This window comes from Strix uralensis, chromosome 4 (assembly GCF_047716275.1).
Source record: "Strix uralensis isolate ZFMK-TIS-50842 chromosome 4, bStrUra1, whole genome shotgun sequence".
NCBI lineage: Eukaryota > Metazoa > Chordata > Aves > Strigiformes > Strigidae > Strix > Strix uralensis.
Genome location: NC_133975.1, coordinates 102,841,679 through 102,867,551, shown reverse-complemented (window position 1 = coordinate 102,867,551; position 25,873 = coordinate 102,841,679). Strand labels below are relative to the sequence as shown.

Sequence of the window (25,873 nt, the reverse complement as noted above, 5' to 3'; positions counted from 1 at the left end):
TAAAAGAACTAGATGGCAATAACTGATCTCACAAACTCATTTCTGTGCTCAGATCTTTTCAGAATCACACAGTGCAACTTTTTAAGAACTAGTCTGGCAGTGATAACACTGTATGTGGCAGCTTTTGGTGCTCTTCAGTGGGCCCATGTGACCTGAGGTTAATAGTTCTACCTTGCACTGGCACAAAAACTGGGTCAGATGATGCAGCTGATTCAGCTGTACTTGACACAGAGTGCCTGCCTTGGTTTCAGCATGTGGTGAGGTATTTATAAAAAGTGGCTTACAGTAAGATAAAGCGAGATGCTAATATGTCTTTAAAGATATTTAAGCCCTTGGGATCGGAAAAGAAAAAATATTTTAGTTGAATCTGTGTGTTAACTTTTGTTCTGTGCCAGTTCTCTTTGGTAACAGTCTTTTCTTGGATCACTTCTGAGGGAGATCTTGCCAAGATTCTGCCTCACACATACAAATCAGGCTGATGCCAGATCTCTTTCTGTAGCATTATTCATAGGACCTCACAGGCATTGTCTTTGCAACTTTTCCCAATTCAAAATGGAAGGGGAATCTCCACCCCCCCACACACTCCTGTGATTATTGTGCTTCAACAACAGTTGCATAAACCTTGTGTACAAGTGTCTGCTCCAGATTCAATGTCAACTTGTTTTGCTGAATGTGTTGTTATTTTAAAGCGATGTGGACTGTTCTCCCACACCACACTTCACTCCCTGCTCCTTAGACCCTGGTTCTAGAAACAATTCAGATGTGACTGTTCTGTGCTTTCACACAGAGCTCATGCAGGATGTGCTCTGTCAGTATCACGTTATGCCTAGTGTTGGTGTGGAGGTTATGAGGGAGCCAGATACTATAATTTTAGAAAGCTAAGTGAAAGTAAGCTCAGATGGCGAACTCGTCAGTGACTTAGCGCAGTACATGGGTATGAGTCAGCCTGTTGTATGCCTGTGAATGCAAGTTAGCCTAGCTACATCCTCCTACTCAAGGAGGGAGACTTGATTTGGTACCTAGCTAGTACTAAGAAACTTGCATATCTCGTTACTCATTTTTGTAAACGTTTTAATTATAATGCATGAATACACTGGTGTGCCACAATAGAAGAGGTTTTGTGTAAGTTATGAAGCCAACATGATAAAATGTCACCAAACTTTTAATTATCTTTTATTAAGTGCCAAATAGTTTTAGTTACAACTTGCACAGTATGCAGGAATATTAAATACATTTATGCATCTGTTACTTACATTTTGTAACCATGACTTGCATGGAGAAGGGCTTGAAATGAGGTTTTTGTTGAAGGATGAATCTAGTTTAAAAGTGGTCATAAAAGTTACAGAACTTTAATTTACTGTACATTTGTATGAAAATTAAAAAATCCAGTTGGTGCTTAAAGGAAGCACTGAAACTCGGTTTGAATTTATATTTCCATATTTTCTCTCTTCTCTTAGGTCTGGCACAGTGCTACGTAATTCAAAGTGATACCTAGATGGTCATGTGTAAGTTTCCATTACATTATCCTCAGTCAGTTTTAAAAAACGTTGACTGTTCTAGAAAGACTTCTCCTTGGTCACTAAAGCTGCATCTGAAATTGAAGGTTCTTTGAAACTGAAGCTAAACTTCATGTTTAGCTGTACCTTTCCATTAGGTATGTAGGGTATAGGAGAAACAGGAAATATTTTCCAACTAATTTGAATATTGTATGAGTTGCTCTTACAACATCAGAAAACTGCTGTCGGTATGGCTCTTGATGTTTTGTAAAATGCTGTAGTCAGTCTTGCATCTTCCTAGCTTTCTGCCACTTTGTCAAGCACAAACAGAGGGGCAAGAATTCTGTTCCTGTTTGTTTCCACAATGCAACCATTTAGCACCATTTCATCCAGAATGATGTGCACTCTGTCCAAATTGAACATGATCTAGAAAAATTTCAAGTTAAGTATACTTTGAACATGAAGATAATTCAGAGGAAATCTTAGGCACCTTAGTCTTTAATCAAAGTTTACAAAATTAGGTATTTCTTCATTTATTCTAGTTTATTGGGCTGTTTATTTTAATAGACATAGGGAAACAGTTCAACTGACACTTTTTTTCTGACCACAGAGATGTCAAAAGTTTGTAGTAGAGAAGCTGAAGTCCCAGCATTATCCCATCCTGGAAGATTACCACATAGTAGTAAAAGCAAGGTAAACTTGAACTTAGATGTAGGTGATTAATTTTACTGTCTGGCTGAGTACCACATATTGCTTAAATATAAAATGTTATCAAGGGATGACAGCTTTGAATGTGAAGATGTAAATATTTTGTGTTCTTAGAAAAGTAATTGTCAGTCAAATTCTTAAAATCTGATTCTCAAATTTTCCTTAGCCTGTTACTATTTGATCTGCTTGAAAAAAGCTTAAGAGGAAATGGAGATGGGCATAGCAAAAAAGCCGGCTGGGTCCATCTGTTTGGCCTAACTAACATGCATATACGTACTCAGAGGCACAAATAACCCGTCCTCTGCCTCGCTCTCCACCTGCTGCTGCTCTTTAATAGTACTCTTCACTGCACTCAGCAGATCTGCTTTGCCTTCATTTTGCTCCTAGTTCTTGCCTGCGTATTGAGGACAGCTGCTGTGGAGCTTGCAAGATACTTTACAGTAACTTCTAAATCTTTCAATACTTTTTTCCAACTTTGATATGAGTCTCTTGAGTGCTGTCTCTGCCCGCTACGCTATTTTTGATGCTGTGGTTTGAGCTCAGGAAGGACAGCCTGGTTTTGCTCTAGTCCTTGTATTGATGTTAGCGGACTTCCGTTCTGATCAGCGGAGTTGCAAGAACCAGGTTTTTGAAGGCTTCAATGTTTTCCTCTGCTTCGCGTAATAAAGCTTAAGTCTCATGTTTGAACATGACTTAGGCAGTTAAGAGGACTGCTCTGCCTCATGAGCTCTAGTGGACCTCACTACAGCTGTCTGCCCTGCTGCTCTGCTGAAGAGCAGGAACAGTGCGAGTACTGAACTGTGTGTGACAACAGCTGAGGAGCCACACCACCTTAAACCACCAGAGCTGCGACAACACAAGCTCATGAAAGTGAACAGTCTTAGGTCTGAGTTCAAGAAATGGATTTAAGTTAAGTAACATTGAACATCTCTATGCCTAGTTGTTTAGCACCTGGCTTTGAGAAGGGAATGCCTTAATCTGAGTTAGCAATGAGTGGTGAAAGCCAGACCCATCAAACAGTTCACGGGTTCTAGAGACCGAGGGCCGAAGGCCATACTTGGGAATGCAGAGAGGGATTTTTCCATGATCCTTTCTCTCGGATTCAGAAGCCCAAGTCATTACTTCAGGCAGGTAATGATGACGGCCTTGGCCTCTTCTAAAATGTCACAGTAGAGGTGTTGCCTGCCTGAAACCTGTAGAGGATGGAGGCTGAGCCTGTCCTCAGCCTGGGGAATTCCAAGCCACCCTTCTCTGGGCGTTAGCATAGCTGAGTTGGGAGCAGCTGCACCTGCTGCCTTCTACTTAAGGTTTTCCTGCTGTCTGTAAATGTTCCTCAGTATGGCAGTCTAGCCCAGCGATGAGAGAAGCTTAAGTTTTTCTCCCTGTCTTCTGCATATGTTAAAGCAAAAAGAGGGGCACAGAGTATCTCATGTCAGCCTCGTGTGTGACCACTCTTCTAGAGGTGAGAAGTAGAAGCTTGAACTTGTTCAGGCTGAACCATAGGCTGAACCTGTGTGGTCAAGTTGACAAGAATACAGCTAGCAGGCTGTCACCTTCCGCTGCCATTTCGAATTGCCGTGAGTGCTCTGGGCTCAACTCAGTACTACCGTGTATTTGTGCAGAAGGGTGAGCAATTGTATTGCTGCTCCAGCAAATATGTTCTGGTTGACTGAGAGCACAGCGTGTCTACGTACGTGTAGGAGCAGAATTCAGGCCCCCAAATAACTTTACTACTAGTTACTGTTATGTGAGGAAGAGAAACTATAGCTGTCAACAGGATCTTGGGTATGTCCTTGGTTCATCAGGTAGCTTCTAATTTGCTGGCCTAAACTTAACACCTAATTTAATTCTAAGCTGTATTTTAAATACCAGGCTTCTTCCTGAGTCTGACCGTAGGCCTAAATTGCTTCTAAAAATCAGACTCATGCCTTTCAATACGGGGGAGCCATACTGTCCTTAGAACTTCAACAGTCTGTCTCTGTGGTTCCAGAGACAAAGATGGTTGTTTTACTTTACTTGGCAGATTAAAGTCTTGAGACAAATTTCCTATGGTGAACTTTTCAAGTATTTTAATCTGAGAAGTTAGGATTTCTGTATTCCAGTAATGTGACAATTTTTAGGAAGACAGCTCTTCTGCTGCTGCTTAGTTCACCTCTGGCACTGCTCTACACAGGGCAAGAGGATCTGTTAGTGAAGTTAGATCGTGCCATTCAGGTTTCAACAAGTGATAAAGCCAGCTCCTCCTGGCTTTTAATTTTTACATTCTACCACCGATTCACAGTGCTCCAGTTTCCACAGCAGAGCAAGAGCTCCTGTTTCTTTGAGGAGTCCCAAGGATCTAAAACCCAGAAAACTGGATCAACCAGGATCAGATGCAGCAACTTGCCACTCCCACTTTATTTTTCTGTATCACCTTGTTTAAGAAAAATTTAAAACACTGCTTTAGCACTGCTTGTTCCCCTGCTGCATTTCCTACAGAGTTGACACCGTGTCAAAGGAAAACTGCACCCACACCAATCACCATCTTGTAGCTGTTCCACTCAAACCCAATATGGTTAAATGAGACATCAAATTCCCCTGCAGGGCTATTCCAGGTTATTTCAAAACTGGCCTGCTCCGTTACAGAAAACCGTGCTATGATTTTTGTCCATCTGTAACCTGTTCATCTCACAGTTGTCATTCTAGAACCAGAGCTTTCACCTGCAGTTTAAATGGGGATACTAATGTCATTCTGGAGAGACCTATCATCTTGATTTTGGAAAGACCCAAAGCATTCTTTACCCTCTACCCTCAACCTAACCTCCTGGCTTCCTTTTTCTGTTCCTTTCCCACCTCCCTTTACCATGCTGTTCTTGGCAAACAGGCCGACCGCACAGGGAGCAACCTTGTTTTTTCTCCCGTTCCTATAAGTCTCATGACTGTGCTCTTCAGTTACATTTTGTCATACCCACACTGCTGAGTAATTCATGTCTGAATGCCCTGCCCACTGAGGGATATGTATCTCCGATCCTCAGCAAGGCTCATCCTCCCCACCTGTCACTTGTTGGGCAAGTGACCCCAAATTTCAGGGTCTAAAGCCCTGAGGTCATAAATCCACACCCAGCTGAAAAGCAACAGAGCAAACCAGTTTGGGCAACTGGCAACAGGAAAAAGCTACATTGGGTGTGTGCGCTGCCATGTGCTCCACCCAGAGCTGTCATTTAAGGTCCTGCTTCCAGTAAGAATCCTGCCTACCCACAAAAGAGGATTAAGGGACTTTCACTAGATCCGTGCAGAGGCTCACAGGAATTTTTAAACAAGTATGCAGAAGAGAACACGTATTAATGTCTGCATCTGTAGATAAAAGTCTGTAATAAAAGTTTTCAGAACACCCAGCTAGGAAATATTCTAACCAGTCTGTCAGCCTAGGCAGAATGTGAGCCCTTACTGTCTTTGGTTTACAGATTTCAGTCAATGCTGTTGTGGCTGTGTGCCTAGCAGGAGAAGTAAATGGCACCTCCTATAGCTGGTATTTAAAAGTTATGCTGGCTTTTGGTAATTTTAAGAGCTGCCCTTATTAAGGGCATTAATGGCACCTTCCACTATCACAAAGAGTTGTTATGGCACATACATGCTAAGAGGAGGTAAATGTGACACAGTCTTGTGTCTCCTTCCCCAGAACATTATATAGGCAGATAGTTAAGCAGGGGAGAAGGGAAGGAGGAAAGGAAAAAGGCACATTTAGGACTTGCATGTGATAAGTAGCTTCTTCATATAGAGGCATATTAAGATATCTCAGGATTTTCCAGGCAAGTCATTAAGGGTGTGTCCAGTGAAAGGGAGTGAAAGGGCTCAAATAAATGAATTTCTAACAATTATTAAGACTAAACTGTGATGTATGAAAGCTTTGCTTATGTTTTGCTTTGTTTGTTTCTCAAGGACTCCTGACTCCTCAACTGTTTCCTTAGGTCCCTTTGTCTGTTTAGGTAAGATTGAAATGCTCGTTAGGCTCCCTACAGAAATCACTGATGGCAGACTCAAGGCCTTCAGTGGACACTTGGGCAACTCCTAGAATGAGATAAGGGGGCTCTAACAAAGAGACACAGGAACCCTATTATAGGGAAACTGATTTTGCTGACTTAGGAGACGCCTGGACTTTACTTCACAGCGCATGCGCTGGAAAGAGGGTCAACTAGCGAACACTGTGAAGAAGACTACTTACTCCCTCCCCCAACCACTGAAGGCCCTCACTCTGTTTTCACTTGGATTATGCAAATAAGTTCTAGGAACTCATTATCATAAGACACCCCTTTCCAGGAAATCTAATGAATATGTATGATTTGTTTGTATGTAAACTGATGTCCCTTGCTAGCTCTTAGGAGCCCTTATGGTGGAGAATCCCCAGGGCAACTCCAGCGCTGCCAATAAAAGAATAACTGCTTAACAGTTATACTGGATTCTGACTGTTGAGTTAATTTCTTTGTTTCACCAGGCTTAAGAGATGATAAAGTGCAGCCAACACCTTGTGATCAGGTAACACACCCAGGAGCACAAACAAAAGCTCTGTAGATTACGGCACAGGTACTTACAGAGCAGATGGTTTGCTACTTGAATATACAGCATTACAGAACTTTGATTTCCATCCTGGACATTCATCTTCAACTAAAGATTAGTTGGGAGTTGCTTCTTTTTTTTAACCTAGACTCACACATTCTAGCTTTATCTTCGCTAACATTTGCTTTAAGTAACTTTTAGCCTATCTACTGGCAGGCAAATTTTAGGCACCGAAACCTATTTAATGCTTTCTAACCATTTCTTCCTCAAATGACTATGCTGACATTAAATAGGAGACAAATGGTCCCTTCAAATTCTGTGATATTCTAGAATGAGTTTTAAGCGATTCCTTATAGGCTTCCATTTCATCCACTTATTTTACAGTACAACCTGAAGTGTATCCTTATAAATTCTCAGAATAAATTCATCATTCAGTTTTCTTACTACTTCAAGGTGCTGTGTTCTGGAAGTGTTACTCCACAGAGGACTGAAGAATACAGTTGATTCACAGGAAGCATTCCCTGTATCAAAGCTTTTTATCTATCCTAGCAGCAGCAGCAGCTAGTTGCAATGGAATGGAATGTTTTTTTTGGATCAAGACAACATTCTTCAAGTGCTTGGTCCTAGAGCACCCTGTCTTCCCCCTCCCCTCCCACAACAGGAACGTAAGTATCTGTTTCTTCCGTAAGTTAATAACGTGTCTACAAGTAAGCTTTGCTTCACCAGTTCAAGCAATAGAAAAGTCACTTTTTGTAATTTTAGAAACTCTCATGCTTACCAGCATATCGTTTCCTAGAAAGCTGCTGCAGTAACACTTGTGTTTTTATAGCATCTTTGTTATGATCACACCAAGGAAGTAGCTCCTACACCATCCAAGCTGGAGTTCTAGAGCTACAGAAAATCCCACCCACTTACTTCATACACGGAAGTGCGGCTCATGTAGCACTATTAACACATGAGGAACCAACACCCTTATGACAATTTCAGTACTTGTTCATCCAAGTGACCCAACCACACTACTTACAGACACTTTAAAACCAAACCAAACAACTTTAGAAATGTTATGTCATTCCGTCATAGGTACACTTAAGTATGTGACTGGCTCTCGGAATGAAAGTGGACATCATACAATGGTAAATGCTTTACAATGCACACATAAAAGCTTCTGCAAAATCCATGGCTACTCTGAAGTAGTTAATTGGCTAGTAGCTAATCAGTATTCATTTTTGCAGTATGCATGAAATGAGGTAACTTTGCAATTGTTCGTGCCTTGTCTAGCACCACACCCCCCCTATATCACACATACATATGAATACTGTGTATGAATCCTGCTGGGCAGGGCTGGACCTAGTCTCTGCCTTGTGCCCAAGGTGCCCTTCCCAGCAGCTGACTCCAGACTCGAGCCTTGCCACCAGCTACGATGCAAGTGCCCAGGGTGAATTCGGGTGTTTGGATCTAAATGAAAGCTGGAGTCCTGCATTAGCAGGACCTGCGTTGCCGGGAATACCGGGGTAACGCGCTGCAGCTGGGGAAACTTTAAGTATTGGTGCGTGTGCTGCAGGCTTAGTGTGGGCTCCAGAATATTTCCACTTTGTGATGGTCTCAGCCTTTAGTTTTAGTTGGGGTTTGATCTGTGCATGGGTGAATAGCCTTCAATGATTATCATCTGTTTTTCACAGGTTTTGATTTCGTGGAATTTCCTACTGCTTTTTTCATGTTAGTAAACAGCCTACGTAGAATAGCTACTATAATTTTTGAAATAAACTTCCTATGGATCTGTACACAAAAATAATAGTGCAGAGACAAGAAATCATGAGAGTCTTCTGCCAGATACTCTGTCGACAAAGATTGTGTAAATACTACTTGGTGTTCACTGTTACAGACCTTCTGACTGTACTTCCTCCGTTAGATATTTTGCATCCAAGCTAACTGTACTGAATATAAGAGTTAGCATAAGACTACTTGGTGAAAGAAAGGGTTTAATCCCAGGTGGGGATATTATCCTACACACATTGAAAGGCATATTGATGGATTATTGCTTGCACTGCATTAACAGCAAAGGCACTTGTAGTCCAGATCTGATATTGTCTGGGCCTGCTGTTCAAGCTATTGTCAAAAATAAACACAATTGTGAACAGCCCACTTCATCATTATAGCTCTGCTTTATATTTAATCATTGAGCATATCTCACTTCATTTCAACTATTTTAGGTATCGTCTTAACTTATGAAAAACTCTTCTTCCTAAATGGCAGAATTATTTTATTTTAAAATTGTTTTATTTTAAAATTGTTCCTGAAATATATGACATAGAAAAGTGCATTTCTGAATAGAAAAATTATGTACGTCATTCATATGTTATACATGCTGAGACATGAGCTTTTCCAATATTATTTCCAGTACTATCAAATACGATAGTAATGCACACTCCTATTTTCCAAACATTTATATTCACACCCTCAAGCAGACGAGACCCATGTAGAAGGAATTTCTACAGGAACCATTCAGACACCGTATTGCACCTGTTGCAAGCATTACTGTTGACAAATAATGCAACAACTGCTCTAAGCAATGCAGACTAGCACTGTATGCAGAAGCTTGCTGGGTATGTATCAGCCTTCCTCAGCTATTAAATGGGCTACTGGTGGTAACCGTATGTGTGTAACTACAGGAGATTCCTCTCAGTATGAAAACGATGACCAGAGGCAGGCAGAATTTAGAATCAATCTAAGATAAAAAGAATCAGGTAATTGCAGACTCAAAGTACACCATATGGAAACGCAGGGGACTATTTTTATGTATAATTACTGAATAGGTCAGGTTGGTCTCTAATTCAGCAAAGCTCAAACACAAGTACACATAGTTCTAGTCCTTAACTAGAATAACTGAATACAAAAAAATGTGGTTATACAATTGCTCAGAGACCTTAAGGGTCCCTTCATGCTGGAATTTCATTATTGCTCTTTTAAGTGAATTTAGGAGTGTTATATTCATACCACAGCATTTTGGGAATTTCAGGAAGGAAATACAGACAGTATATATACACATACATATCCATACATCTATATTGAAGTTCAGTAAATGAGACAGATTTCCAGCATGTAGCAAGCATTAAAATATTTACAAAACTGAATTTTTTTTTCATTCAGTAAAGAAGTAAGAACAGTTACAAGAAAAATTACAGCATTTTTCTACATTATTCATATGTACTAATTCTTAAATAAGGTAAATAAACTAAATTACAGTACTTGTTTCCAGGGTGGCAACTGTATTTTGGGTGTATAATTGAAACTCTTTGTACCAGTAGATCTGCATTTAACCAATACCAAACCTAGGCATAAGGATTGCTGGAGTAGTGAGCAGGCAGTGGAACTGGAAGAACTGAGGAAGACTGCTGTGCTACATTCTACTAGTTTAATTTTCTTTGAATTCAGTATGGTATTTTATTTACTTGCTATTTGTGTTTAATTGTTCAGACTATATTTTAGTATTTGTTTGTATTTTGTTTTAGTTCAGTTTTTAAATTATATTCTAGTTAATACCCTGCAAATCATACACATGAAAATACAGCTGTGTAAGGGGAGGGGCGGGAAAAGAAAAAGGTGTCTGTGGCAATGCTTGGTTTCCCAAATTTCCTCATCCCAGGCTTTTCTCTCAATTGATACAGAAAATAGAACTCAGACTTTCATGAAGCAAGATCAAAGCACAAACCTAATCTTACAATGATGCTATTGCTATTTGGCTCAAGACACAGCTGTAACATTCAGTTCTTATTACTGCGGTCATTTCGATATCTATTTTATTGTAAACTTAAAGAAAAAAGTAAAACCCTGACATAACAGTTAAGCCTGAAAGTTCCCCCATGAATATAACTTTTCATGGCTAGGTGTTAATGGTACTTAGTTCTCTCTAAGCAAGCTCTCCCTGTCTTACCTTAAATGGTACCAGGCTTATCTTAATGACTGAGGATTTAAATAGGTGACCTTCATGAACATCAGCCATGCTTTCAGAAAGGTGCCAAAATGGTGCTACTTACTGTAAGTGCAAAATTTGTGAAACCTCTGCAATTGTCTTGACTGTTTGACAGTCAGTGCTATGAAGACAGCATGAACTAGAACATACACCAAAAAGAGATAGACAAATGCATTTCTGATACTGAAAAGGATACATCTAATTCACTCTGCAAGGAAAAGAGATAGACAACCATTAGTTACAGTTTGATCTCTCATAGTCATTAAACATTGCACATCCCTTTAGAAGATAGTCTTCAAAATAATGATACAAAATTTCAGGGTGATTCAGATTTCTGTTCTGGACTGGACAATTGCATGTTCTTTCCTGCAACACTGCCTTTGATGTGTTACCTGCCTCCGTAACAAAAGCTAATGTTCTGAATTTTTTACTTAGAAAAGCCCACTGAGGTCACCCACAAGTAACAATTTAAATATACACAGTGCCATCTGAGTGAGTGGGTGGAAAACCAGCATCTCTAATCATGGCAACTCCAGCCCTATATTCTCTCTTCCCCTTCTGCAAAAACAGGATGTTAACGCCAAGTTTACACTTTATATAAAAACAGTGTTAAAAATGTTGCTGCAGATCATTTCAAAAGCAAAATCTAGACATTGTATGTACCCATGACTGTGGTAGCCATGGCTGGATATATTAGGAGGGGGAAGGCAACTCCAAGGTTTGGATCCTTAGCACTTCTAACTATTCTCCAGCCCCAGCAACACAACTCTTTACATAATCATAGTTTCCCTTCTAGTCTTGGCCTGGATTTACCCCAAGTAGTTTTATTCATTTAACCGAAATGTCTGAGTTAGAAGCCCTTGTGGTCTCTCTGCAGTCAACAGAAGAGATGGGTATCTTCAACAGTTGACTTGGCACACTTGAGGCATGACTCACTTTCTCGAGATACTAATTGGTCTCCACTGCTGGTAATGGGATCTTAGGATGACCAAACTTCTAACTTAGGTGCCTCAGTTCAATCTCTAAATTTAGAAACAATTAATCACAGCCTCAGCAGTTAAGATCTTGCACAGTTGGGGTGGAGCTTCCCCAGTCTCTGCTGAAAGAGGGAATCTTTATCTGCTACCAAGGGAATTTAGTTTGCTAACATGGTTTCCGTTCACAGTCTAACCCTGGTTTTAGGCAGAGTCCCCACTGGTAAAATTGCTACTACTTTTATGGTCTACAGATGCTCTAAACTGGAGAATTACGAGTCTAGAGGTCTCTGCTGAGTGACTCTGCCATTCTTCAATTAGAAATTTTTTTATACATCACAAAAATTTTAAGAGCCTGATCAGTTTAAATTTCCTCAGCATTAAAAAGTAGTTGAAAACACTGGGATACGTATTCTGAACAGTACGCAGTTTTCCCTGGGTAGCCACATAAAAGTGAAGGGGACTCAGAATTACATCTCACAAGTAACTTTGAAAGCTTTTCCCCTAATTCTGTTAATGTTTGTTCTGACATCTGAATTCAAGCTCTGTAAACTCCATTAGATAAAAATAGAGTATGTGAGAATGTTTAAAGCTCACAAGCCTAAAAATAATAGATGACAAAATGTCCTTCTAGAGCAGGACAGATGTTCGTTCCTTTCCCAGAGTTCTGTCTCCATTGTCATCATCATAATTTTGGATTCTGCTAAAATTCTGCAAATCCTAAACATTAATCCATAATAGTACAGACTCACAGACTTCTGGCTCTGTGGTTCCTGCCAGAAACCCCAGCTAGAATTATAGCCCTCTTCTTCAGTGCTCTGCCATTTATCATGCTATATGTTATTAAAAATAGAACCACAGACTGGCATGAGATTTTTTTAACCACCCCCTTTTTGGTTCCCCTAGTTGTAAACCTGAAATACTATGGAAAATACAAAAAACTCTGGTATGATGAATTCAGCAAATTTCTAACAACTATCAGTGGTTGGGTTATATATGTGGTCAAGGAATTATATATACTACATTTATATGTATAAAAACTACATCTATTTTTGCTCTGCCTCAAGTGAAGAAAATAAAACTTGAGAAGTGGTTGGCAACTATTAGCTCAATTAGATAAGTAAGATGTGACTGAATTTTATTGTGCGTTTCTGTGCTGCTGGGATCAAATTGCATTCCTGGTTATCACTGCTTAGGCTAGGACTGAAATCATAACAGTTTTAAGAGACAAATTCTGAACTTAGTACAGTCAGAAAGTGATATACTTGATACCAGCAGTTTCAACAGGCTGGTGTGGCGTTAGCTGAGATAATAGCCTAAAACATTAGCCTAAAACATCTAAACAGTGAAGGGTGAAGATGACTTTTTCAAGCATGTCCTTGAAATCACAGAGGGAGCTCTGCCCTGTCGGCTGTGATACTAGGACTGGAAAACCAGTTCCAGACCCTGCATACTGTTCTCTTGTACGTATAACTACCAACGTAATACCCTCAAGCACATGGACTATGGAGGAAAGTCTATACAGTCCTTTTTTCTGAGAGGGATATCCAATATATTTCAGCATAGATAAACTGAAATTGTGCCAAAGTATGATGTCGGGAAAATTGTTTATAACAAGATTATTACAAACTCTATATTAAATAGCACATGTTCTAACCAGAATTATAATGCTGCATTTTCAAACTTCGTAAAAACAAGCAAACAAAAAAATCTCCCACCAAAAGGAGCAGTGTCATTTTAATTGGAGCCATGTCTGATGTTGAATCCTTAATGAAATGACTCTATATAATAGCTGTTTATCAGATACTCGCTCTTGCAAGACAACAATATGGGGAGCACAAGTACGGACTGGTTTTTGAGGTTTCCTTTGCTCCATCCCTCTGATCTTGTTCAGCGAGAGTGATGTCAGCTCCCTGATTAATGCTTATACCGTCTTTATCATGAATGAAGTTCATTTGGGGGATGTAATGCTAAGAATGGCAAAAAAGATCTGTAAAGAAAAACCTCTCTATTTCTTCAAAATGTACAAAATGCCAGTGGCTAATTTAAGAGTAGATGACCCAAAGAAACCCCTGAATATAATCATATGAAAACATGCTTTTCTAACATAAATATTTCTGGTGTTCCTTGTCTGATGATTTATAACCCACGTATGCTTTTACTTCTCTGAAAAATCAACTAATACTGTTTTTTTTCCCCCTTCTTTTCTTTCTTTTAATGCTAAAGTATTCCAAATTCTAAATGTATATGGCAAAAAAAGATTTCTCTGATTTATTCCCTGGAATGACATATTCACTAAAGCTTTGAAAGAGAAGAAATATTTCATAATGATTCAATGTCTCACCACTCTGCTGAAGTATTTGTCCAAAACTTCCACAAAATTATGAATTAGTTCATATACTGCCATCTCATTCTGAAATTAAATTAAAAACAAGTGAATATTGAAAGAATAGCTAGAAAATGTAGTATTATTCTTAGCGTTATTTCAGTTTGTGGTGTATGGAAAGCAACTAGAAAATATAAGACCTATAATAAAATGCACCAGCTCAGGCCACCACAACGAGCAGAGGTGTGGTTACCCAGCAGAGGCACAGTGAGCAGGGGAGCGTGCCGGCGCAGAGGCTTCAAGCCAGCCACACAGGTAAGCACTGCAATACCCAGCGGATTTGTCTCACCTGGGCTGCTGCCATCTCATTGCATCCTTTGTTCCACCATCACCCAGGTTAGGTACTGAGATAGATGCAGCTAACCAGGCTATGCCTACCTGTGCTGAAGTCACACCGGCCAGCTGCAGCACAGAGTCAGGCTGTGCCGCAGCAGTACAGATGGGTGATCTTTGTAGCAAAGCCAAAAGAATTTGCCCCAAATCGCATGCCATTATAACCCTGACTTGAAGACGCTGTGGCAGTCAGCAGCTACCTTCCACACCACCCTGTTAAGGTCTCCAATAGTAAGCTTTGAATTAATCTCTGAGAACTGGGAATCAATGTAAACAGTAAAGCCATGCAGGCTCAGCCTGAATGCATGAAATAACAGTACTTACCAATTTTCAGATACAATAAAATTCAGAATTTTTTTCCCCCTTTTTTAAAAAATACAATAAATTGGCATCTTTCTAGCTGATAGTATGGAATTTTTTTCTTTGACCAAGGAGGTTAAAAACAGTGGGCAGTTGGGAAGTCACCACAGATAAGACAGTTGATGTGGCTGTAATGCTAACATTTGTTGAGAAACCCCACTTCATGTAAATTCCTGTTTAATCAAATAAATTAGCAAAGTTTAATCAAACATAAATTTAGAAAGCAGAATCTGTGTAAGGCTCAGGAAGACTGCCTCATGATAACAGTTCAGTCTACTGCTACATAGACTAAAGTCAAACATACCACATTTTCCTTTATACCTCTTTTTATTTCACAGAAATAAAAATGGGGATTTTTTTGCAATGATTCCTTGAAATTCTCTAATTGCTACTGCAAAATTCCATACTGGAAGACTTGAGCTCTTGCCTGTGATAATCACTACAAGCTTTCCTTTCAAGAGGATATATAGTTACTTACCTCCGTCTCATTGATTCCAACGACTATGAAAAGGGCTGCATACTGTCGGTAAACCAGCTTAAAGTCCTTATATTCAATGAAAGAGCACTAGACAGAAGCAAAACAAGTCATATATAGTAGTTGCCATTTAAGCATATGACAGTATTAAGCACGGAGTGCTCAAAGAGCCTAAGCTTTCATGTTCATAAGGCCCACACAAAACAATGGATTTCCCAAGATCCACCAAACAATTTTGATTTGAAAGAAATTTGGTAGGGTAACTATTACACAAAACTTTTCATCTACTGGCAGAAAACCTGCTACCACTTTTTAAATTGAAAAACTGGAACATACAGAACTGAAGCGACTTGTTCGGGGTTATAAAGCAGTCAATACTTCCCCTAAATTTTCATTTGGCAGCACTTCGAAAAGAGACAACCTGAACGTCATTTTCATATTTAAAAAATGATCGATATTTTTACATAAAAATTAAGAGTGTTAGACTTCCAGACCCAGGGGGGAAATTCACGTCTTTCACAGTGCTGAATCCAGCAGATGGTGCTGTTATACACTGCTTTAGGAGATGCCTAGTCCTTTTTTTTAAGAATCATTTTGCTCAGTCCTTGAAATGGCAGCATACTGTCAGTTCTTTTGGTGAAGCTTCTCTTTGGAGATGCTTTGCAAAAGCATTATGGAAAAGGTTAATTTCTTTAGCCACTGTCAAGTCTGTGAACTAAGGTACTTTATAGGAACTACTATTTTTTCTGAGGTCTTCTAGAATGAAATATGTGAGGACCACTGTTCAATGACATACATAATTAATGAAAAATAAAGAAGCTGACTTCAGAACACAACCCAAAAAACTCCACTCATAGTCCAAGTCACAGATTTCTCCTTCAATGCAAGTCAATTTGCTCAAAAGTTTTCCTATGTTTGGTACTTTTCTTAAAAAACCAATGGCTCAATTGAGCAAGTCACGAAAGGCTCAACTTTCATCTAAGAAATTGTCCAACTTCTGAGTTTTCTGACTTTCTTGCAGAAAGTGTGAACACTTTTTTGAATAAAAATGCCTAATACAGAGACCTAAAAATTTGTGTTTCTAAAAACCCCTCTGTTTTAGACAGTATTTTCATGATTTGGAATCCTCTCTCCTAAGTTTTTTGTTTAAACTTGGAGATGTCAGTACTATCCCTGCTACCTTCCAGCAAAGCAGCAGTAATCTCTCTCTGTCAAGTTCTACCAGATAATCAATAGCAAGATAAAATAAATTCTTCCCAGACTTCTGAGCTTCTTCAAACAAACAGGAGGAATCTTCATGACAGTGATACACAAAGCTCCAAAATCTCTGAAAGCCTCAGAAAAACATATTTATTCAATGCAGAGTAACAGGTCAACTGGCTGAATCTATAATCTAGAAACACGGTCTTTTTCCTCATGGGTACATACAAAATAATGACCTGCAATGAAAACTGATGTGTTTTCAGAATTACCGACATGAAAGCTATGAGATGTTGATAAAATAAAATGGCTGGGGGGAAAGCTACAAAACTTACCTGATCCTTTGAACGAGAGAGACAGTTTTTGATTACTTCAGCTTCCAGCATTGTCCGTTTATTAATTTCTACATGTTCATAATACCTAGAGAGCCTTGTTTGACCTTGTTTGTTTACCATAAGAAAAAATTTTATCATTTCTTTTTTGTTGATCTCAGCAGTAGATTTGAATATGGAGTGCAGGAATCAAGAAGAGTATTTCTGTGAAGAAAAAAAAAAATAGTAGTATGCCCAGGAGTTATAAAAGACTTCCTAAAAGCTAGCCAACCCAGATTCACACATATTTAAGACTGAGTTTACTGCCAAAACATAGAATATAGGAAAAAAATCTATAATCTTTTGCATGCATCCCATGAGTAAAACTCCACTTTTTTCCCACACAAATAATCACAAACTATCTAATACATAATAGCTTTAACATTATCAGGCAATTTAATTTTTTTGTAGGACTTGGGGATTTGGAGGAGTAAAAAATTACTTCTTTAAAACCATAAATCTACTCACTATTTTCTTCCCACATGCTAACTGGTTTGAGAACATTATCAGAAATTTGCCCAATACCAAAACATAAGACCAACACAGCTCATAAGAGCAAAATTGGCCTATGAGCACTTTTTTTTTTTTTCCTTTTCTGACTTGTATTTAACAATTTCATTCATACCATCCTGACATTAGATTGGAGGGAGAGAGGACAAAGAGAAATGCATGGGCCACAACATATGACCATTTCTTTAATGCAGAATGAGAGCCTCCTAAATATTTGGGTATCAGCAGTATCAGCACACATTTTAAGCTGGACCGGGAGCCACTGAAATCTATTTTCTCCCGTCTTAATTTCCTACACTAATGCAAAAGGTAGATTCTGCACTTAATGAAAACTAAGAGTGAGTCTTTGACAGCTAAGGAGAAACCTGTTCATGTTAATTACTCAAAACAGCTTAATCTCAATCTAAATATTAATCCACACAACACCACTGAAATACAGTTGTAGAATGTAAATATGCCACATGCAATGTACAATGAAAAAGGCTATTAAAAAGAGCACAGCATATATCAGAATCTGCTTGCTAAACAAATGAAATCTTTCATGTTTTGAAAAGCATGCAAAAAAAGGTAAACTGCAGATATAATTTTTTGAAATAGAAGTTCTGGGTTATTTTCTTTAATGCCAGAAAACAGTCACTGTAATGTTTTCCATCTGACTCTATTTGGATCACAGATTTATTTGCCCAAATGCTCTTGAGGTTTATACACTGGAAATACAGCAACTACCACAAAAGCTATTTCTTTATTCCAGCTCTGAAGAACTGCTCCTTGCCTGGTGCAAATATTCTCTCCTAAGGTCTCACAGCTCCTGTGAGAAAGTCCAAGCTCAAAAAAACATCAGGAATTCACAGAACAATACAGTGTAGCTCTTTGCATAAAACCAGTATATCGTGATGCAGAAAAGCAGAAGGGGAAAAAATACAAAAACCAAAATAGATCTTTGAGGCAGCAACCTCATTGGCATTTAAACATATGCTGATTTTTCACAACAAGGCAAGCTGCATAGGTGCTGCCTCCTATTATTAGCAACTTGAATAAACTGGCTATATACCACTCATGAGTGATAAAATCTAAATCTTTTGTGACAGTGACACAGAAAATCCCAATATATTGTGCTGACATTAATTATTGCTTACTTCTGATTCATATTGGTCACCTAATTATTTTCTGAAAGAAAAGCCAACTCTATTAGCATCACTTGGATCTCAAGAAAGCAATCCCATTTTCCTCACTGTACTGTAGTTTACACCATATACAAAGAAGTTTAGAGTTCTATACTAAATGTATCTTCTCTAATTAGACTGGATACTGAGAATTCATTTCGTAACTAAAGTGACACCTCCAGGGAATAGGAGTCCAGGATCAATCCTCAGGACAAGAGAATCTGTGTGGAATGGTGACAGTCTCAGAGCTTCCTCAGCTCTGCCTGGCATGGTAAAGTTTTGTCATGTCCAGAACAGGAACGCACTTTTGTTGATTCTCTCCGACAGAAGAGTCATGGATGCGGGTCAGCGGGCTGTGGTGGTGCATGCAGCTTGTCCACTGTACCCCAGGCTTCTAACTAGCACAAGTTGGTCTCTGAGAAAGAATGAACCAGGTAATTAAGACAAAAAAGGGCCTGGATGGAAATCTATGACAGGATCTTCACTGTCAGATGGCAGCTTAGGTTGACATTTATGACTAAATGGGAGAGTACCATCTATACAATCTTTTCTGTGTTTAATACATGGCTCTTTTTTTTCCTTGCTCTCTTTTGTATTGCTGCTTGAAGTTAAGAGTTGCAATAAGAAGAGATGTCTTAGTATTTTGAGGCACAAAGAAAGGTAAAACAGTGAGATGACTTAGTCATTTTTTGATACAAACCTTCCAAGAAGTAAGGATAAGAATGAAGAACTCGTTCCAGCTCAGAATGAGGCACTCTAGCAAGGGCCAACCTCAGGAGCAAAAGAAATCTGAAGCTTTAAAGCTACTTTAAAAAGGTTGAGGTCTGAAAGAGGAACAACCTAAGAAATGCTGCCCATTGTTTTAATGAAAAAAATATCTAGCTCATACAGAGGAGAGCAAAAGCTACGCACGTTGTTCCTACTGACTGCAAAATATGCCTGTCCAAGCTAAACAGGTAATGACAGTGACATAGACAGCTTTTCTTTTTTCTTCTTAGTTTTATGCTTCATCTTTGTGTTTGGTACTGCTGAAGCATGAATTGATAGTCCTCTGTTTTGAACAAGTTGTTTCCAAGTTATTTTAATAATTTAGTCACAAATGGTACCTAGCAGCATAAGTCCTGTTCTCAGAAATCAGCAAGTTGCACAAATCCATCCTAGAAGAGTAAAAACCTCAGGCTTAACATGTCTGCAGATATTCAATGGAGACCTGAGAACGGGAGGACAGTAAAACTACCCCAGGAGCACTGACAGAGCTGTTGTACTTTGAGTTACTGTTAAGCAATATGTAACAGAAAAAATATATGAAGAATTGATACGTATGGATCCTATTGCAGGATTGGCGCCTAATCCTAATTATTCCTTTATTAACCTTATTTTTCTACATGGTTAATCCCTTTCTGATGTTATGACTATTTTATCTGCGCGTATTCTTATGAATGGCCTGCGTTGTTTCACATATGAAAATACTTTAGACCAGACTTTTTTTTTTTAATCCTCACAAATGCTCTTATCCAGAATAGATATTAAAAAAATGAATCACGTTGTAATGGAGGTAGAACCATAGTAGTACTCAAAAGTGTTATCGGTAATTTATGAGACAATCATTATTCACAGTGTTAGAACAGGTGATTAACACCTGCAGGAAAGAGGTCCACTAGTATTACTAGTCATTTCTGTATTTTCCTGCCAGCCCCAAAGATACCTTCCAAAATTTTAGCCAGAAATTTTGCTCATTTAAATGGCAGCACAAGTTTTGTGCAGAAACACTGGAATAAATTTACATGTACAAATAATAAATTTTTAAAAATTTACAAAAAGCATGCAAGCACAGCAGTAGAATCTGACTTTGAGAATAACACCAGTGTTAAAAGTATCTTAAGGGTTTTTTTATTCCCTCTAAAAATAATTCTGAAAAAAATCACTTGTAGAAATAAAAACATTTGCTTGCACAGTTTAGGCAAAAAAAAGGAAATGACTGAGTTTTGTTTCTAGCAAACAAAATTTATTTCTTCTCCTATCATCTTGGCTTTCAGCTACAGACAACATGTTAAAATTAGTTTTGCATATATAAGATGTAAAGAAATCTGTGAAGTATAATAAACAAACAAAAAGCATATCTGTGCATGTTGATGGATGGAGAAACTCCCCATTCCTTCATCAAGCTCTACGTATTTGAGAAGCTACCTTTTATGATCAATAAATGGCACTCTACTTTATGAAGATAAGCAACTCTTAGTGCTTTTCTGTGCATTCTCATGCACACGCCTGCATGTATCCATGCACATCCACACAAAATTACAGTGCTTTTATGCACATGGAATCAAATGGTACAAGGGAATAGGTGACAAGATGCAAGCCTTTCATATCCCTGCCATTATTTTGCTCATTTTGGTAATGAAAAGACATTACTATCTGAAGGCTGTTTGTTAGAAATGAATAGGCTGTCTCATTCCAGGTCACTGGACAACTATCTGCATCACAAATACACTTAGGAACAGAGGACTGGAAGGGACTATTGAGATCCTGATGGACTGTCAATTCCAGCTCTCCCCATCGCAGCCAACCATGCATTAGGAATTTTGTCCAGAATAACCTACAGTATATGCTTTGTGCATACCTGATCTACAAAACACCTACAAAACTCTATGACAGAATGAAGACTTCCTAGAAACAAAAACCTCAGAAGCTATCACTTGGGGAAGATGGAAAAAGTCTTGAAATTGCAAGCTTTCCTTCAAAAGAAATTACCTTCTGGAGTGACTGAGTAGCACTCTATTTCCTTTACAAAATATTTCTTCTGTAAGGATAAATTGGCACACACACTAATGACATACAGTTTAACTACTGTGATTTAAATATGCGCTGTTACACTGCATTAGATCTCACCCTCATTAAAGTATCTCTTGCAGATAAACATCTATGCAAAAACTGGTATCGCGATTGGCTTGTATGACTCATGCTGGTAGACTGACGGAGTATGTGGTCATTGATGACTTACAATATGATGGCTTTAACTCCTTCTAAACCAGCACATATGCAGAAGAGTAAGGACCCCGGCTCATGAAGAGAGATGCTTCTTGATTTTACTGCCCCCAAGCAGGCTCATCCCCCTCTGCCTGTACAGGTAACTCCAGCCTTGTATTTCAAGACAAACTGAGACCTGCCTGGTTTGTTCTGCTGAAACAGAAACTGTGATGGTTCAGGAACTGCTTCCAGGACATGCCAGCTCTGTAGGCTGCATAACCGCATGAGACACCTCAAAGTAAGTTGTCCCTGTTTGTGAGTCACACCCCCTAAATGCTGTCTTTTCAGATACTGCTTGAGACCTCTTACAGAGGCAAAGCCTGCAATACCTGTTCTGCGGATAAAAAGGTCTTAAGCCTCCATAATGGCCAACCCAGCAGATATAAAACATATTTTAAATACAATTTTAACTACTCCTCTAGTGGATAGAAGCACTCGATGTTAAAATTATTTTGTCAAAGATTTCACCAATATTTATACATACTCCGACACAGAAATTATAAAAAAAGAAACACAACCCGAGTGTGACACTTCTTGTGGTACAATTATCATTCAGATTAGATGTGTGTCTCAAACTAAAACCACTCTAGTCAATGTCCACAGATTTAGAATCATTTTAATTATTGCGCTGTCACATTGTTGTGCAACTTTCTAGGGCACTCAGCTAAAATGTAAACAAAAGATCAAATCTAGCAAACAAGAAATGCATGACTACGTTTTTACAGAACTGATTCACCAAGAATTAAAAATAAGTGTTAGACTATAAGCAAATAATTTACTGCACTGTCCAACTCTAAACAAGTTGATTTTCTGGATGCAGAGGTCTAATCACACTTTATGTGTGTGCTACATGTAGAACAAAATGGGTTGAACTGGAATTAAAGCATTAATGAAAATGAAAAAATGGCTAAATGGTAGAGGCACAAGCAGGTGACAGCATGGGAACAATTATTTTTGATACAGATATTTGTCTGTTGAGCTTCCTGGCTATGAATTTATTGTACAGGCACATGTAGCCTCTGAAGACCTCTCACATAATCAATACCCTTGCTCATCCTAGTTTTGTTCTGACCACAGGCAAGGCTTTAATAAAAATCACGTGCAGTGTTAATATTTATCAGTAATATTAATTTTTGTACTCTAGGTCTTATTATTGTGCACTTTATATTCATCCAAAGATGAAACAACTGTGTCAAAATGGCTTTAAAATAAAATACTGTGTTCAACTTCAGGATCAGAGATTTTAAAAATGCAACCTTATTAATCTAGGGAAGTCAGGGAGGAAGGAAAGAGCAAGAGGTTTTCCTTTGCTGTTGAGTTGTCAAAATGCTGGCTGAATATAGTAATGTAAATTGCAATAACTCCCATATACTCAGGAATGATGAATGTCCTGTAAGTTTGGAGCTAAACAAAAGGCTAAACTGCTTATGAGGTAAGTCTTAATTTTTAGTAATGATTTCATACTGTCAGTAGACAATGAAAAAATTCAGCTGAGGTGGAAGAGAGTTGGATTTAGATTGGCTGAGCTGTATGGAATCAGGAAGAGTGCAGGATGAAATTTTAGTAGGAAATGATTTAATGAAGAAAGGAAGGACTGGATAAACCAACTGAAATATCAATACACACCCGAGGAGAGATTAGTAGAGAAAGGAAACACCAGTATTGAGACAAGCGGTATTTATTTTTTCAGTAATTAATGGAATTGCAGCTCTATCAAGAATGAGCCCCGTTTAGGTAACTATCCATTTTTCTACTGAATGAGTACAGCATGTAAATATTTTGAAGACAGGGAAAACCAAACTCCTACCTTACTTACAATGGGTGACCTACACATCATTTCAAATAGGATGGGATGATAATTTGTAAAAAGTGCATTTCAGAGCAGTATTTTGCAACTGAGACAATTTCACTGTATCCAAACTACGGCATCAAACAGCAGTGCTATCACAGATAAAACTGAGCCAGACAAAATAAACCAGTAACTTCTTGCAAAACCTCCCTCACGTGGAAAAGACTTTTGAACAGCAAACACTGTGCGCTTTCCCTTCTCATCAAACGTTACACACATGCCTTACAATTGAGATAACGTGATGATCCTTCATTTGAAAAAAGATGAGCCAACTTCCAAAGACATGCGATAAATTTAAGAGATCTATTCTAAAACCACCTCCTTGCGGGGTAAACTCAACGCACCATTAGACCGCGCTGAGTATTAGAGACTTAAATGTTTTAACACCCAACGCGCTGCTTGCACGCCGGGTTAGGCGGAAGCAGGCCCAGGCCCAGGCCCAGGCCGAGGCCCGGCCGGCCCGGCCGCATTCCCGCGGGCTCTTCCGAGACCGTCTGACCCTCCCAAGGCGCGGAGCTGCCGCGGCGCCGGCGAACCCAACCTCCGCCGCCCCGGCGCGCCGCCGCCGCTTCCGCTTTTCACTTCAGAACGGACGGAAACCGCCCATCCGCGCTCCCCCGCGGCGGCCGGGCCCGGGGCCGCCAGCCCCGACACCTACCCACCTGAGGCGGGGCCGGGCCGCGGGCGGGGCGGGGCCTCCCCGCGCCTCACGGCGGCGACCGCCGACAGCAGGTTGCCTCAAGGCGGGCAGGGGCAGCGCGACAGAGACGGAGAGAGACAGCGGCAGGGCCAGGGTGGCTGCCCCGCGGCGGTCCCCTGGGTGCTGTGCCGCCGCTGCGGCCTCGGGAGGGGACTCGCGGCCCCGGGCCCGGCGCGCTCCCCGCCCGCTCCCCCGCCCCCGGCGCTCACCTCCCCTCCTGCGCATGCGCACTGCGCCGCCTTGCCCGCCCGGGAGGAGGAAGCCGGCGAACGGTGGGGCGGTTTCCCGGCGTGCGCCGCGCCGCGCCGCTCCCCCCTCCCCTCCCCTCCCCTCCCCGCCCGGCCGCGGGTGGGTGGGCCGACGGCTCGGCGGCTGTAATGGCGGCTGGCGGCGGCTCGGCGCTGCTCTGACACCCGGATACTGCTCGGCGCAGCCCCCCTCCCTCCCCGCGCCCGGCCCGCCCCTCTCCTCCCCGCCCCAGCCAGCTCCGCTCACCCCCTCCCTGGCCCCTGCTCCAGGCCCCCGCCGCGGGACGAGGAGGAGGGCTCCCCGCAGACAATGGACGAGCACCCCGGAGCCGGAGGAGGCGGTGGGATGGCGGCCGCCCCGAGACCGCAGCAGCCACCGCCGCAGGCGGGTGGGAACATGAACCTGCAGTCGGGTGGGGGCTGCGTGGGGGCTGGAGCCGGCGGAGGAGGAGGAGGAGGGCAGCAGCAGCAGCCCCAGGGCCCCGCGGCCCCGGCCGGTCAGGAGGCGGCGGGCCCCGCCGAGCTGTCCCGGCCCCAGCACTACACCATCCCGGGGATCCTGCACTACATCCAGCACGAGTGGGCTCGCTTCGAGATGGAGAGGGCACACTGGGAGGTGGAGCGGGCCGAGCTTCAGGTACGGGGGGCGAGGGCAGGCTCCGTGCGGAGCGAGGCGCGGGCTGGGACCGGCTAGGTGGGCTCCGGGGACCGGGCCGCGCTCGGCGTGCGGGGGCAGAGCTGCCCGGGCGAGCGGAGCCTGTGGGCCCCTGAGGCCGAGCCGGTCGCTGCGGCTCAGGGACGGTACCTGGGCGAGGTCCGGCGGCTAAGCGGCGTCTCCGGCCGGCGGGGCCGGCGGAGGCGCAGCCCCTCACGGCCTGAGCTGGGCTCCTTTCCCTGGGGCAGCCATTTTGGTTTTTAGCATGGCGCCCGCCTGGGCTCCTGGCTCCGGAGGCAGCCCCTGCTCCGCAGGCCTCTCGCCCGTACTCGCGTTGCGGGACCCGGCGGACGGCTGGGGAAGGGCGGGCGCTGCCACGGCGCGGGGCCGCTGACCCTCCTCCCCACCCGCCCGCCCGCGGCAGGGCCAGCGGCGCCTTGACAGCTGCCATCGGCTCCCTCAGCACAATGACTCCGGGGCTCTCCGGGCCGGCGGCCTCCTCAGCCCTAGGTGCGGGTTATGGGGAGCAAGAGCCTCCGGGCCTGGGAGGGCTGGCGCCCCCCGCGAAGCTCAGCGAGCGGCTGCTTGGGGGGGAGAAGAGAGAGTTGGGGTGCCTGCCTCCCGAGCAGGGAGAGAGGACGAGGAAAGGGTGCTCAGGTAGATCGCACCTAAAGGACCTGGCCAGGCCCCCTGGTTTGAGACAGGTCGAGTGTGTGCTCACTCTCTTTCTGTCTCGTTTCTTTGGAGGTCTTGTATGGGAGAAATAACCGCTGAAGAATAGTGAGGAGTTGCTGGGTCTGCAGCATGGTCAAATTAATCTACATAGAAGTATGAACTCTGTCTCTGGAACCAAAATTTAGTAACTCCTCACGGTAGAGGGCAAGTGTTGGAGTTCCAGTATAGTTCCCTTGCCAT

The 25,873-nt window shown here is 41.5% G+C and overlaps 2 protein-coding genes across 11 annotated transcripts in view; one reads left to right on the top strand and one right to left on the bottom strand.

Annotated features, from left to right (window-relative positions):
• Window positions 1–1,157: 1,157 nt before the first annotated feature.
• Window positions 1,158–25,205, bottom strand: AP4S1 (adaptor related protein complex 4 subunit sigma 1). 6 transcript variants are annotated; one of them, XM_074868244.1, is made up of 6 exons: window positions 25,109–25,205; window positions 16,771–16,971; window positions 15,239–15,325; window positions 14,026–14,094; window positions 10,892–10,915; window positions 1,158–1,922 (listed from the first exon to the last, which is right to left on the bottom strand). In XM_074868244.1, the coding sequence occupies exons 2-6, from the start codon at window positions 16,906–16,908 to the stop codon at window positions 1,794–1,796; spliced, it is 447 nt and encodes a 148-aa protein (XP_074724345.1). In that variant the 5' UTR covers window positions 16,909–16,971; window positions 25,109–25,205; the 3' UTR covers window positions 1,158–1,793. The 6 variants fall into 6 exon arrangements, with proteins under 6 accessions (XP_074724345.1, XP_074724348.1, XP_074724344.1 ...); XM_074868247.1 differs by lacking the exon at window positions 25,109–25,205 and adding an exon at window positions 24,265–24,318; XM_074868243.1 differs by lacking the exon at window positions 25,109–25,205 and adding an exon at window positions 24,018–24,247.
• The window catches only part of STRN3 (striatin 3), a 68,862-nt gene continuing 67,410 nt past the window's right edge, over window positions 24,422–25,873 (top strand). For all 5 annotated transcript variants that reach the window (XM_074868240.1, XM_074868242.1, XM_074868241.1 and 2 more), the window contains exon 1: window positions 24,422–24,940. In XM_074868240.1, the coding sequence (XP_074724341.1) occupies window positions 24,614–24,940 (327 nt within the window). In that variant the 5' untranslated portion in view covers window positions 24,422–24,613. The remainder of the gene's footprint in view (window positions 24,941–25,873) is intronic.

Coding starts and splice junctions, on each gene's coding strand:
- AP4S1 (XM_074868244.1), bottom strand. CDS start 16,908: ATGATAAAATTTTTTCTTATGGTAAACAAACAAGGTCAAACAAGGCTC. Junction 14,095..15,238: donor TTGGAATCAATGAGACGGAG/GTAAGTAACTAT, acceptor ATTTAATTTCAG/AATGAGATGGCAGTATATGA. Junction 10,916..14,025: donor ACAAATACTTCAGCAGAGTG/GTGAGACATTGA, acceptor TTTTCCTTGCAG/AGTGAATTAGATGTATCCTT.